At 33.7% G+C, this 14,873-nt stretch overlaps 1 protein-coding gene across 1 annotated transcript in view; it reads right to left on the minus strand.

The window, feature by feature from the left end:
* The window catches only part of GALNT1 (polypeptide N-acetylgalactosaminyltransferase 1), a 159,274-nt gene that overhangs the window by 90,202 nt on the left and 54,199 nt on the right, over positions 1–14,873 (minus strand). Inside the window, exon 2 of the mRNA XM_074199497.1 lies at positions 10,318–10,556. Within this exon, the coding sequence (XP_074055598.1) occupies positions 10,318–10,456 (139 nt within the window). The 5' untranslated portion in view covers positions 10,457–10,556. The remainder of the gene's footprint in view (positions 1–10,317; positions 10,557–14,873) is intronic.

Consider the following 14,873-nt stretch of genomic DNA (forward strand, 5'->3'; position numbering starts at 1 on the left):
GATAAGATATTTATGAGGATGATTAATATTTGACAGTGTATATTAAATGTTATATGAATGGTACAGGAAAGTAGTAATATAATATAAATACACACACATGTATATACACACACACGTATACACACACACACACACACACACACACACACACATATATACATATATATACACACACAGAGCTTTATAGCCTTTTGGGCATAGTTGATTTGAAGTATTTTTTTCATGTGTTTGTGAGTATTTTGCAATTCTTTTGAAAACTGTTTATATCCTTTGACCACTTTTCTTTTGGAGAATGTTGATAGTCATATATATTTATTGCTTGTATATTGGCAAATCTTTTTCAAAGAAATCCTATAATCATGAGCACTGAATATCCCCCCCCAGCTTATTAAGTTGTTCTTTGTTTCTTTAAGGAGTACTTTGCAATTAAATCTATACATGGTCTTTGGTTTGAAGAAATTGCTAGAAACTGACAGGATTTTGACAGGATTTGTTTAAAATATTAAAAAATCGATATTCATTAATGATATTAGTCTATAGTTTCTTTTTCCTGTGCTTTTCCTTTGCTGTTATGTATTTTATGCATGTATTGAGATGATTATGCAGTTTTAGATGTTTTGTTTGTAAGTATGACTAATTATGTTGATTGTTTTCTTAAAGCTGAACCATCTTTGCATCCTGAGTATAAATTCTACTTGGTTAAAATGAATGATTTCAAAACAGTAGTTTGTTTAAAAGGATTGTTTAAAACCTACATTCATTAACAATACTGGCCTATAGTTTTCTGAGTTTTATCTTTCCTTTGTTTAGTAAATATTAAGACTACAATTGTGTCATTCTGGTTGGGTACTTTGCCAGCTTTTGTAAAGTTTGTTGAAGTATGACTATTAATTGTTCTTTAACAGTTTGATAGAATTTTCTATGAATATATCATGACCAGCAGTTATTTGTTGATGGTTACTGTTTTTAATACTCCATTTAGAACTAGTTCTATTTCCTTTTCAGACACTAAGTTATGTAAAGATATTTGGGGTATTTTATATTCTTGACTATCTAATCTTCAAAAAATGTATATTCTGTTCATTAATCCCTTCTTTTTCTATTTTGTTCGTGTATATTTATAAGGATATGGTTTTTCTTCGGAGAATTGCTTTAGCAGTACCCTAGAAAATATGGTATATAATTTTATCATTATCATTTTCATTTACATAGTTATTATTTGTTTCTATCATTATTTTCTTTTAGCCAATCATTATTGGATTTCACTGTCAAGTCTCCATAAGGGCCTGTTTTTGCTTTTTAATTGTAATTTGGTTTATAAAGGAGGTATGAATTGCAAAGGATGTATTTCTGCTTTTTTTACATTATTTGCAATATCTGTGCCCTAGAGTACATAGTTTATTTTTGAAAAAGTTCTACATGGAGCTAAGAAATATGCATATTCTTTTGCTCTTTCACCTAGAAGATGCCATACATCTTTGAACTTACTTCAGCAATTTAGTTCCATATGTCCCCTTTTGTCTTTCTGTTAATCTTATCCAATACTAAGAGATATTAGTCACTATTGAGATATTGTCTATGTTTTCTTGAATTCTATATAATATGTCCTTCATGTATTTTAATGCTAAGGCACATAATTTTATTATTATAATATTACTTTGTTGTCCATGGTTCATTTCAGCAAAATGGTAGTTTCCTTCTTTATCCTGTAATTTTTAATTTTTGTTTTTGCCATGTCAGATAACATGAAGCAACTCCTACCTTTTTGGATTTACTAGATATATAGTTCATGTTTTTCCAGGCCCTTGGTATTATTTTGTGTTTGCAGCTTGTCTTAAATTTTTTTTTTGCAAGCAATAGTCTATAAGGTTTTGCTTTCTTATTCAATTGATTCACATTTTCCTACATCTAATATTAGCACATTTTTCAAATTATGATTTTCCCCTTCTTCTGATGTAATCATAATACTTTATTCTTTATCTTTTAATCCTTTCTAAACTGGTCCTTTTCCTACTAGTTTTCTTCCCTTCACTCCTGATTACCTCTCTTCTGGTTTGTTACCCCTTTCCTTTTCTGGGGTTTTGCTTATTACTTCGTTTTCATCCTCTGGCTTTTATCTGATAATATGATTCTTCCCTTCTTTTGTTTCTCTTTAAGTCAAGATTTCCCCTTCCTCAATTCCCCTTCAACTAGTCCTATTTATTAGGTTTTTTTAAATTTCATTTTTGTGCCCTTTAAAGAAAAAAGATTTTTCTCACTCTCTTCATTATACATTCTGTCTTAGATGCTTATTTTCTGATTCATGACCCCTGTAGTTATCTAGTCTCTCTCTGTACTTTCTATATTCATCATGCAATCAAAACTTCCAAGGAATCTATTCTAGGATTTTCCCTCTAGGCAATTTCTGCTATTGCACAGTAGAGACCACCCAAGGATTCCCCTTTTCCATCATGCCTGATTTCTAGAACAATGCCAAATTTTATCAGGTCTCAGATTGGTCAGCAATCCATTAGACTCTCCTCCATCATGTCTCTGATTACATTGCTCTCTATCATCCCCAGGTTACCTTTTTTGTCCCTTTTGTCTCAAAATCTCCTTCCAAGGTCCCTGCCCTCCTATTCCCCCAGGTGCTATTTATGTCCTGAAGCTCATACTCCTCCATTCTTGAGGTAAGAAAAGTAATCTTTTCAAGCATCAAATCACCACAGACAATAATACCCAGTACACTCTTTCTGTCCTGACAGATGACTCCTAACACACTGTCTCCATCTTTCTTCACCCATAGGAATATTATTCAGTGAATACCTCCTACCTCTTTCTAACCCCCTACCCAGCTGTCCCAAACAAAAGTCTCCTTACTTCCATTTCTCAATTTCTCCCCTCTCCTCATACATACCATTTGAGGCTCTTCTCTTACTGAGAAGGATCACATTCCCCTCCTTGCTATCCCTCTCTACCCCACTTCTCTCCCTTTTTTAATGGACACTTCCATGTTGTATAGTAATATCACAAAAAGCACTGATAGGTAGGTAGAGTATCATTAAATTCTATTCACAGTGCCCCAAAGTTTGTTTCTTTACAGTAGGTTACCCCCATCAGATTTCTGCCTTCATTGTCTCCTTGTATACATTTAGAAAAAAGTCTCTTACTGGTCACTCTATTGTTATTCTGTTGCTTTTCCTGTCCTTGACTGCTGCATTTATTCATTCTTCCTGCATTTTCTTGAGAACAATTAATATCTTCAGTTCTGGTTATCTTTCTAAAAGTGTTTCAAATGTCTTAAACTCATATTTATTTGCAGGGTAGGTCACCCTGGGCTGCAATGTGAATTCCATTGCTTTTTGGAAAACATACCATTCCTTCCTGCTTTCTGATGGGTGCACAATAGTCTTGTATTGTTCAGAATGTCCTTTCCTTTGTACTTAAAGGGCTTTCACCTGATTGCTTGAAGAACTTGAATTGAACTGTTAAATTTAGCCAGGATTTGTCTGTTATTCAGCCTTGGGTATTTTTTTATTTTTTTCCAAGTGAAATTTCATTTTCTATGCTCAGAATGTCTGAGTTTTCTTGTATTATTTCTTGCATTATTGTATTCATTTGTTTTCATCTTGTCATGTTTTTCTGAGAGTTATAATCCTTTGGTTTTCTTATGTATCCTGTCTTTAAAATAAGTATGTTTTGCTTTTGTAGAGAATATATTTTCTTTAAAGTTATTTTTTGCTTTCTTGTTTTAGATGTCCCTCCTTTCTGTAGTTACGTATTCCCAATTTATTATTTTCTCTTCTGTTTCTTTGGTGAGTCTTGCCAAAGAAGATTCAGTTTCACATTTTCCCTTTTACTTATTTTTTCTGTTAGATTTATCCAAAACTGAGATAGGTACATAGTAGTATCTTGTCACCACTGTGCTATTATTATCTATGTATTCTAGTGGGTCAGTTATCATATTCTTAAGGAATTGGGATGTTAAGGCATTTTGAACAGAAGTCTGTATTATTCCTTTCAGCACAATGTAATTTCCTTGTTTACTGCTTTTGTTTTTTGAATGTTTGTTTTTGTTTTCTCAGATAGCATGACTGCAACTTGTTTTTTTTTATTCCCTTGATACATAGTAAAAAAAATACATTTCTATTCCCTCTATTTTACTCTGTTTTTTACATGTTTTAAATGTATTTCCTGGAAGCAATAAATTGTAGGATTTTCATTTCTTAACCAATTTTGTCACTTTTACTTTTAGTAGATTAATTCACTCACATTTAATATTATAAGTTAGCCAAGATTAGAAGGCATGCAGAAAACTGGAAAACAATTTTCATAACTAATGTTTCAGATAAAGGACTCATTTCTGAAATATACAGAGTACTGAATCAAATTTATAAGATTACAAATCATTCTCCAATTGATAAATGGTCAAAAGATATGAAAAGGCAGTTTTCAGATGAAGAATTAATGCTATTTATAGTCATATTAAAAAGATCTATGTCATTATTGATTAGAGAAATGCAAATTAAAACAACTCTGAGGTACTATCAACGCTTATTAGATTGGCTAAGATGACAAAATAATAAAATAATCAATGTAAGAGAGGATATGGGAAAAAATGGGATCCTTAAGCACTGTTGGTTGAATTGTGAACCAATTCAGCTCTTCTGGAGGGCAATTTAGAACTATGCCCAAAGGACAATAAAACTGCATACCTTCTGATGCAGCAACACCACTACTAGGTCTGTCTCTCAAAGAGATCATAAAAAAAAGAGAGAATCTACATGTTTTTTGTTTTTTGGGGGTTTTTTTTAGGTTTTTGGAAGGCAAATGGGGTTAAGTGGCTTTCCCAAGGCCACACAACTAGGTAATTATTAAGTGTCTGAGACAGGATTTGAACCCAGGTACTACTGACTCCAAGGTGGGTGCTTTATCCACTACGCCCACCTAGCCGCCCCCGAGAGAATCTACATGTACAAAAATGTTTATAGCAGCTTTTTTTTTTTTGTAGTGGCAAAGAATTGGAAATTGAGATGTCCATTAGTTCAGAAATGGCTGAACAAGTTATAGTATATGAATATAATGGAGTACTTTTGTTCTGTAAGAAATCATGAGAGGCTGGACTTTAGAGAAGTATGGAAAGACTTGCATGAATTGATGCTGAGTCAAGTGCGCAGAACAAGAGAACAGTATTCACATTAACTACATTATGAGATGATAAACTATGATGGACACAATTCCTCTCAGCAGAGGACCTCAACTGAGACCTGTTACGGAAAATGCCATCCACATCCAGAGAAAAAGCAATGGAGTCTGAATATAGAGTACAGCATATTATGTTCACTTTAAAAAATTTTTTCCATGCTTTTTCTTTCTTATTCATGAATTTCCCCCTTAATTCTAATTTATCTTTCACAACATGATTAATATGGAAATATGTTAAATACAACTGTATATGTACAACTTTTTACGAGACTGCTCACTGCAATAGGGAGGGGGAGGGAAGAGAAGGTGGTAGGAAAATGTGGAATTCATAAATATGCAAATGGATGAATGTTGAAAACTACCTTAGCATGTAATTAGAAAAATTAAATTGAATTAAAAATAAAATAAAATTATGAGATAGGGCTCATATTTTCCTTCATTTGTTTCTAGTATTGGTTCTTCTAAGTTATGATTTTTCTTTCTCTTCTGTATAAACACTATACTATGACTCTTCAGTGACTTTAGTTTAATCATTTTTAAGTTGGCTTACTCCCACTGAAAAAATGATGGCAGTAGGGGAGGAGTTTCTGATTGAGAATGAGTGAGGAAAAAGTTCATAAGATTTTTACTTTGTTTTAAATTCCCTGATGTCCAAATCCATGAAGACTGCTGAAACTACTTTGTTGGTTCTGTTGCTGTTTCAGAGAGATCATGTCCATCATTTTTTTTTCTAAGAATACTACTACATTAGAGAGATGATGTCATGATAAACATGTGAATTTGATTTTAGTGAAGGGGTCTGTGCTAAATCACCAACCTCACTTTCTCCTCCAGAGCCATCTAATCCAGTGGCCGGATATGAATCAGGACAACTGGAGAGGATTTTGGATGGGAGGCAATCAGGGTTAAGTGACTCACCCAAGGTCGCACAGCTATTAAACGTCAAGTGTCTGAGACTAGATTCAAATTCCATGTGCCCATGTGGATCAGAAATCTTAGTCTAGTCTTCCATCTTGTTATTCACATGTACAGTAAGCCTCACCAATGACTTTTGTTTGTTTTGGGGGGGGGTTGGCAAGGCAATGGGGTTAAGTGACTTGCCCAAGGCCACACAGCTAGGTAATTATTAAGTGTACGAGGCTGGATTTGAACTCAGGTCCTCCTGACTCCAGGGCCAGTGCTCTATTCACTGCAGTACCTAGCTGCCCCTCACTAATGATTTTTTAATGGTATCGTTCCTATTATTCAATTATCCAAAATACTGTTTTCTCTTACCTGGGCTTTCACAACTTCTCTCTGGTTTCTCATACCTGAAAGAATTCCTTCTCAAACTCCTTTTCATAATCATTTCCATGTGTGTCAAGTGTTGCTGCCCCCTATCAAAAGCGAACTTCTTATTTATCTCAATCTCTCTCCTAGACTACTGAATAGCTTTTTAGCTATCTCACTGTCTCTGCTGTGTCCTCTCCAAACCACCCTTCATAAATAATATTAATAATTACAATCCATGGGGTCTTAACATATCATTTCCTTATTTAAAAACCCTTCCAGAGCTTCAGTGCCCTTCAAAGTCTACTTCTTCCAGGACAAAATAGAAATTCTTTAAGCTAGTTAAGTATGCAGACCCTTTACCACTTAGTTACAACCCACATTCAGAGTGCTTCCACTTACACAGTGTTCTATTCAAAGTGAACTGACTGTTCTTCAAACTAAAGATAATATTGCCCATCATTGTATCTTCACAGATAGCTACCATTTATTTCTAACTCTCCACAATACCTCATCTAGAATATACCTTCTCATATCTGCTTTTCAGAATTCTCTTTCAAGGCTCAGCTCAAGTATTGTTTCTTAATGGGAAACTAGAAGTGTTCTCTCCCTTTTCAAATTTTTCTAATGCCCTTTTTCCCCAAGCCATTCCACCATGTTATACTTATACATACATATCAGATATCTGTTAGTAAAATATTAAGCTCCACATGAGAGATTACTTTTTTTTTGCAAGGCAAATGGGGTTAAGTGGCTTACCCAACCAAGGCCACACAGCTAGATACATTAAGTGTCTGAGGCTGGATTTGAACTCAGGTATGCCTGACCCCAGAGCCGGTGCTCTATCCACTGTGCCACCTAGCCACCCCCAGAGAGATTACTTTTTAATGACCTTTGTATCCTTAGCACCTAGAATGTCTTACATATAGTACGTACCTACGGCTGAGTCTTTTAATGAAATGAGAGCCAAAAGTGCTCAGCTACAGGTATTGCCTACTTGAAATTAAGTAGGGAGGAATTAAATAAGAAAGTATAACAAGAAATTAGGAATGCTGAGTCTGAATACACGAAAGTTATATCCATGTACTTGAAAGGTCATCACTAAAGATCACACTAAAGAAATTATTAGTTTTGTTGAACTTTGCCCCAGACTGCAAATACAGCAATAAGAGATAAATTCCACAAAAACATAAATTACAACTGAAAATAAGAAAAAGTTACCTAACAATTATAGTTGTAAACCTTTCCTGAGACAATTCTTCAATACTGGGATAAAGCATTTTGTAAACTACAAAGTGTTACATAAATGTCAGATAATATAATCAATTTTTGGTGAATTGTGAATTCCACAAACACCAAATTAAAAAAAAAAAGAAAATCTATTTAATATATGTTTAAATTTCTAACTTTGTTTTAGAAAGTTGCTTGGCAAATCTCAGAGAACTGTAATTTCAAGACTTATACTAGATATCTAGATAAATCAAATATCTATTTTAGTCAAGTTGGCAGTTAAGAGATAGTTGTTAAGGAAGTATTTTTTAAAAATCCAACTAAGAGTTCTAGTTTTTAAATGTTAGAGATTTTTAGCAAGATAAAGACAAAACTGTTCCACTATGAATGAAAAACAATGCAAGATTGATGTGAACAATAGAAAAACTGGCTTATCTTTTTATCACAATGAAAAACTGATGAATATAAAGGTTATTAAAATAGGTAGAAGTGTTGTTTTTGCTTTATTTAAATAAAAGCAATCTAAAGGAGTTAAGATTAGCCCCTTTGAGAGAGAGAGAACAGCAAAAAGTATTTAGAGTGTTATCTCATGGGGAAGCTATTCTAGAATAGTCATATATATAGATGGATAGATAGACAGACAGACAGACAGATATAGATAGATAGATATAGATATGCATATATATATGTGTGTGTATATATATATATCAAGGGAGCATATTTATGATGCATGGGTATATCCATTCACACATACATGTGTATGTGTCTTATGTTCATGTATGTGTGTATACTGTGTGTGAGTGTATACAGTGAGCAGTGAACAGCAGAGACCTGGAATCAGGAAGCTCTGAGTTCAAATCCAGTCTCATATACTTGACACTAGCTGTGTGACTTTGTGCAAGTCACTTAAGCCTGACTGCCTCGAATCTAGCCACTGGACCCAGATGGCTCTGAAGGAAAAAGTGAGGCTAGTTGACTTTGCCCAGTACCCCACCTCCCAATTAAATCCATACCTCCCTGATATCATTATCTTCTTTGAGAACAAAGGACAAATATCATTATCATCATCATCATCATCATCATCACCGCCATGCCACCACCACCATGCCACCACCACCACCCACCCACATGGGGTGGGGGGTGGCGGCTTTTGATTCTAAATGAAAGTATTAGCAGAAATAGAAGTATTAAAATCAAGACAGAGAGTGGGGAGGTCCTGTGACTTCAACAGTATAGGAAACTCCAGCTATGGAAATTCTCTACACTTATGCAGATTCACAACTTTGTGCTAAAATGTCTTAAGTGTTGCTGAGAGGTTAAATGATTTGCCCCTAGTCATACAGCTAGTATACGTCAAAAGCCAAATTTTCCTCCAAAAGCCAAGTTTTCCTGCCTTCAAGGTTGACCCTGTATCCACCATTCCTGTCTCTCACAAAGTTAGAGTAAATGTTAAAAAAAAAACAATAAAGCTTCCCACAAACAAAAACAAAACCAAAAATATGCAAAGAATTAGCTCATGTTTATTATAGCTTTGAGTACACTAGTATAAGCAACTAAAAGTTGATATAAATACAACCAAAAATAGAAGATACACTGAAATTTCTTTAGGAAAAACTGACATACTACATACAGTTCCTTTTAAAAATTCCAAATTACATATCCCATAACCCAACATAAAAGATCTAAAGTTTGAACAGTTGAATTACTGGTTACAAAAATGTTAAATAATTTTTATTCTAACAACACTTGACATGCTAAGGAAATCATGATGCTCTAATACATGGAATGTAAAACTAAGGTTGCTAAGTCTGCATGGCAATATGGTAGCTTATAGATAACTGATAGATAGATAACTGATAACCTAAACAGAATAATTTTATATTTGCACTTCATTTATCTGCTCTATCCGATTTCCTGCTGATCTTACCCCTGCTTTTCAAAGGTTGTAGTATTCTCAACAGCAAGCACAAGATCCCATGATTGATATTAAATGGCAAGATCAAAGTTGTTCTAGTTAGAAAAGTGGCCTGACCTCTCCAGAATTCTCATCATTAAGCTACTTTTTTTTATTTAGAATGAGATAGGAGACTGGGAACATTCTCATGTTTGTAACTGAGAATTCTGTATATTTAATTTAAAGATGTGACCAAAAAGTGAGTATCACTTTAATTAGTTACCCTTTTATACTATATTGAATTTTTAATACTATTTGAATAAAATGATAAATGTACAAAATATTATAATAGCTAAATTCCCTAAATTTTTGCTTTTCCCTGCCTTTAACTGCTGGAAGAATTTATCAAAAAGCTAATAAAGCCAAGACCTTATTATTTTATTTGGGAACAGATTTTTTGTTAAGACTAAGTACCTACATTTTCCTAACTCAGTATTTAAAATGCACAAAAGAGAAAGCTAGGTGGCACAGTGAATACAGTACTAGCCCTGGAGTTAAGAGGACCTGAGTTCAAATCCAGCCTCAGACACTTAATGAATACCTGGCTGTGAGACCTTTGGCAAGTAACTTAACCCCATTGCCTTGCAAAAACATAAAAATTTAAAAAATTAAAAATTCACAAATATAATTTTAGCATGCTCCAGCAGTATTTTTTTTCAAAACTATAAAAATTAACTCACCATCACCAGCAGGTAGCCCCCTCTCCTTTTTCTCATCACATTTGTTGCAGTCACTGAAGTAAAGCAGCAGAAACATATCCAGAAGTACCCAAATCAAGGAGGTGGCTAGGACCACCTTACAATATGCAAATTTTCTCATGGCACTTTAAATAATATGCAAAAATTCTTTAAAATATATAAATATAGAAATAGCTCCAAGATCACTTCAAATCAGTTTCATGAGAAATCACCTTCAAAATCTGTAACGAGAAAAACAAAAGCACAAAATTTCAAATTAACCAAAAATAGAAAAGTAGGAAAACAAATTATCATAGGATAAAAGTACTATCCCTTCAAATTTTTATATTAATTAAAAAAAAAAACCTGACCAAGAAATGTCCAAAGTAGACTGTCACCCTAAAGTTCTAATTTTAAATGCTTTGTTTTTGCCCATATTTACATTGTTTTCTACTTAAAACTGCAGACCATGAATTTAATAAATATTTCAATCCAAATCAATTCAAAATCTATTAATTTTGTAAGAGCTTTATGAAAATATAAGAGCTTAATGAAATTTCTCAGTAGTAGCTAACATAGTACCAGAAACTATAATTAGGTACTAGAATCAGGAGGAATAGAGTTCAAATCTGGCCTCACACAGTAAATACCTAACTGTGTGACCTTGGGCAAGTCACTTAACTCCACTGCCTTGCAAAAACAAAACAAAAGCTAACACTGACATTGTGCCTACTATATGCCAGAACTGTGCTAAAGGACTTTACAATTATTATTTCATTTGAACCTCAAAATAACCCTGTGGATAAGTGGTTATTTGCACTTTACAAATGAGGAAACTGAGGCAAACAGAGGTTAAGGGACTTGCCCAGAGTCTCATAGCTATCAGTGTCTGAATTTCAATGTGAACTCAAGTCTTTCTGATTCCAGGCCTTGAACACTATTCACTGCACTACCTGACTCCTCTTATTACCAAAGCCTACTGAATTTTCTTAAAAACAGAATTTAGGATTATACCTTGGAAATCAAATGGCTTGACTCCTCCCCATTTAAATATAAGGAAACTTGCAGTCCAAAGAAGTTCAGATTCACATGATTTAGATGAGAATACCAAATTTTAAAGTTTATTATGTGTAATCAATCATTATAATAACAATGGCCTTAAGATGAATTGCACACTAAAATTATAAACTGTTGAGATTATAACAGCTTAAAAAATATCCTGATGAAAGGCCTCAGATTAACACATATGCATGTATGTATGACTTTATAGTTTTAAACTTAATTTTTAATTAAATTACATTAAACAAGAAAAAATTTTCATAATACTAATAAGGAAATCTACAAAACATTAAGAAATTAAAATTTCATCTTAAAGATATTCATTATAATTGAAAAAGGGTATAAGCATCAGTGAATTCTTTATAGTGCATTTCAGTGAAAATCTACCTGGGTAGCTTCTCCTTTACTTTATGTAATAAAATCAGGCTAATGGCATTTTTGCAGCATTAGACAATTAAATGATAAATAAAGAGTCTAGGTACTTTTTAAAAGAATAAAAAACATGCTCCTCGTGCATCATCATCCATCCCTGTTCTTTTACTGCTACATGCTCTCTCTCCTGACTAGCTGTAAGAGCTTTAAAAATGACAAATCTAAATCATGAGAGCAGACTTAATGACCATTATTTTTAGATGTATTAAAACTTTGGGAAGCACTTCAAGAATGCACTCCTAGAATAAATTTCATAAAAAACTTTTTCATTTTTAAAAAGTCTTTCTAGATGTATTATGAAATACTATCAGCTCCTATGAATTTTCCCAATGATAGGACTATGTCACTTTTAAGTCATTTGTAATTATATAAAGAATATGACCCAAAGAAATTAAAACTAAATGATGACAATATTTTAAATGTTTTCTACAGTATCTATTCAATAAAATACACTAACGAATAGTTTTACAAAATGAGCAAAACCCTGGAATTAGTTATCATGAGAGTGATGACTTAGGAAACAGAATGCAGGACCTGAGCTCAGAGTTCCTGAGTCTGAAACACATTGGGATCTTCAAGAAGGCATTTGGTCTCTGAGACTTATTTTTCCTCATCTTTAAAATAAAGGGTTGGACAGGTGATCTATGGGGTCTTTTCCAGCTCTAACTTTTACAAGTTTGAAGTCAAATAGTCATTTAGCTAGATCTATGACAGTATGTTGGTTAAATATAAAAACAACAACAATCCCTGAACTTTAGAGTAATACCTTGCATATAATATTCTCTGTATATTGTCTGATTAGTTCACACACACACACACACACACACACACACACACACACACCCTCAAACTCCACTGAAGCCCTACAATCATGTCTCATTATACCATGGGAGACACTCTGGATTCTGAAAAAGACGGGCAAAGGAAAACAGAATCATCTTCTTGTTGTTTGTCCATTGTTCTCCAAGAGGACCATGACATCAGGAGTGTAATACCATGCTGTGCAAGTGAATTGGATTTATGTGAGGAAAGGATATGCAAAGTCACTACTTTCTCCTCCAGAGCTATGTGGGTACAGTAGCAAGATATAGCTCAGGCCAACTGGAGATAGCCCTTGGACACAGTGGAAAATCTTGACCTTTTTTAAAGTTAGGACCTTTAACACACCTCAATTTGACTGAGGCAACATTTATTCACTGATTAAGTCTAGGTAATAAGGCAAAGAATGGTCTCTTTCACCTAGTCAAAAATCAAAAAATCAGTCTCGGAGGGGAAGATTTAGGATTTCTGACCAAAACAGAAACAATTGCTATTTACATTCACTCTCAGTGAGTCACGGCCCAAACAATAACTAAGTTGGAAGCAACATCCATCCATCCATCCATCCCTCCATCCATCCATCCATCCATCAATCCATTTCCAATGATAGTCACTTATAAGTCTTTTGTAATTATATAAAATATATGATGCAAAGAAATTAAAACTATACTCAGATCTTTCAGTCTCTCATAAAGTGACCAACAAAAGGTACCAATCCAAGACACTTGGTCTCTGTTTGGGCCCTGACTAGTTGAGTGAATGTAAATAGCAATTGCTTCTGTTTTGGCCAGAAACTCTGAGGGTCTTCCTTTCCCCAACTGGAATAGAGTATAAAGAAATGAAGAAGGGAATAATTTCAAAGAAACCTTTGGAATACTGATTTGAAATGATGCAAAGTATAGGAAAAAAACACAGTAATATTGGTAAGCATAAGATATTGGTAAAGATTGATTAAAAGAACGACCAATCAAAATTCCAAAATTTTCATCCCAAAATAGGAAATCCACTTCTAGAGACAGAGCTAATAAGACTCAAGAGTGTAGAATGAAGTAAATGTCTGGTTCTTTCTGACATGGCTCATGAAGAAATCTATTTTCCATGACTATGCTTATTTGTAACAGGCTTTATTTCTCACAACTTTTCAATCAGAAAGGGAAGGAGAGAAGGGAGAAAACTCAGAACTGAATTCAAAATAAAGTTGAATTTTTAAATAAAAAGAAGATGGACACTGAAAAGTCTCACCAAATTGGGGCAGATTTGATTAAGGATGGTCCAATTAATATATGTCATCTCATGCCTGATTGTCAAGAATCAATCTAGCTTTAAATTAGAGAAATTCATTATCATATGATATGCCACCTGGTAAATTTTTTAGGCCACAGCAATTCACGAATAATTCTAAAAATATCAGAAATCAAGGCCTGGGATCAAATCTTGTCTCTGCCACTTACACCTGTAACAGCATAAGCAAATCACTTAACTTCTCTGAGATTCTACTTCCTAATCTTTTTAAAAATATTTTATTAGTTTTCCAATTATATACAATAGTAGTTACCACCTATCATTTTTGTAAGGTTTTAAATTTTACAACCCCTCCCCCCACAGAAGGCGATCTGATAATCTTTACATTGTTTCCATGCTATACATTGATCGAAATTGAATGCGTTGAGAGAGAAATCATGTCATTGAGAAAATAAAATATTAGAGATAGCAAAATTACATTGTACATAAGATACTTTTAAAAAAAATTGAAGGTCTTTTGTTTTAAACTCCACAGTTCTTTCTCTGGATACAGATGGTATTCTCCATCACAGGTACTCTAAAATTGTCCCTTATTATTGCATTGATGGAATGATTAAGTCCATTAAGGTTGATCATCACCCCTATGTTGCTATTAGGGTGTACAATGCTCTGCTCATCTCATTCAACATCAGTTCACGAAAATCTTTCCAGGCTTCTCTCAAATCCTATCCCTCTTGGTTTCTAATATAACACACATATATCACAATTTGTTCAGCCATTCCCCAATTGATGGGCATTCAATCAATTTCCAACTCTTTGCTACCACAAACAGGGCTGCTATGACTATTTTTGTACAAAAGATGTTTTTACCCTTTTTCATGATCTCTTCAGGGTATAGATCCAGTAGTGGTATTGCTAGATTAAAGGGTACACACATTTTTATTGCCCTTTGGGCATAATTCCAGATTGCTCTCCAGAAAGGGTCTACTTCCTAATCTTAAAAATGA

The sequence above is a fragment of the Macrotis lagotis genome, chromosome X (assembly GCF_037893015.1).
Source record: "Macrotis lagotis isolate mMagLag1 chromosome X, bilby.v1.9.chrom.fasta, whole genome shotgun sequence".
Taxonomy (NCBI): Eukaryota; Metazoa; Chordata; class Mammalia; order Peramelemorphia; family Peramelidae; genus Macrotis; species Macrotis lagotis.